This window comes from Eimeria mitis, genomic scaffold (assembly GCF_000499745.2).
Source record: "Eimeria mitis Houghton genomic scaffold, Emh_scaff1168, whole genome shotgun sequence".
NCBI lineage: Eukaryota > Apicomplexa > Conoidasida > Eucoccidiorida > Eimeriidae > Eimeria > Eimeria mitis.
The window spans coordinates 3989-4198 of record NW_013567983.1 but is presented as its reverse complement, the minus strand read 5'-3'; the positions used below and the strand labels follow the sequence as shown (position 1 = coordinate 4198).

Here is a 210-nt window from a genome sequence, read left to right as displayed (position 1 = left end):
AACAGCAGCAGCAGCAGCAGCAGCAGCAACAGCAGCAGCAGCAACAGCAGCAGCAGCAGCAGCAGCAGCACGCTGACTCAGCTAACGATGGAGACTCCAATGGCTCTACAGCAGCAGAAGGTGCAGCAACAGACGGCACAGAAGCAGCAGCAGCACCAGCAGCACCAGCAGCAGCACAAGCAGCAGCAGCAGCAACAGCAACAGCAACAA

The 210-nt window shown here is 58.6% G+C and overlaps 1 protein-coding gene across 1 annotated transcript in view; it reads left to right on the top strand.

Moving 5' to 3' along the window:
• Nucleotides 1–87: 87 nt before the first annotated feature.
• EMH_0030900 (uncharacterized protein) overlaps nucleotides 88–210 on the top strand; it is a gene marked incomplete at both ends in the record, with an annotated part of 2669 nt that continues 2546 nt past the window's right edge. Inside the window, one exon of the mRNA XM_013494461.1 lies at nucleotides 88–210. Within this exon, the coding sequence (XP_013349915.1) occupies nucleotides 88–210 (123 nt within the window).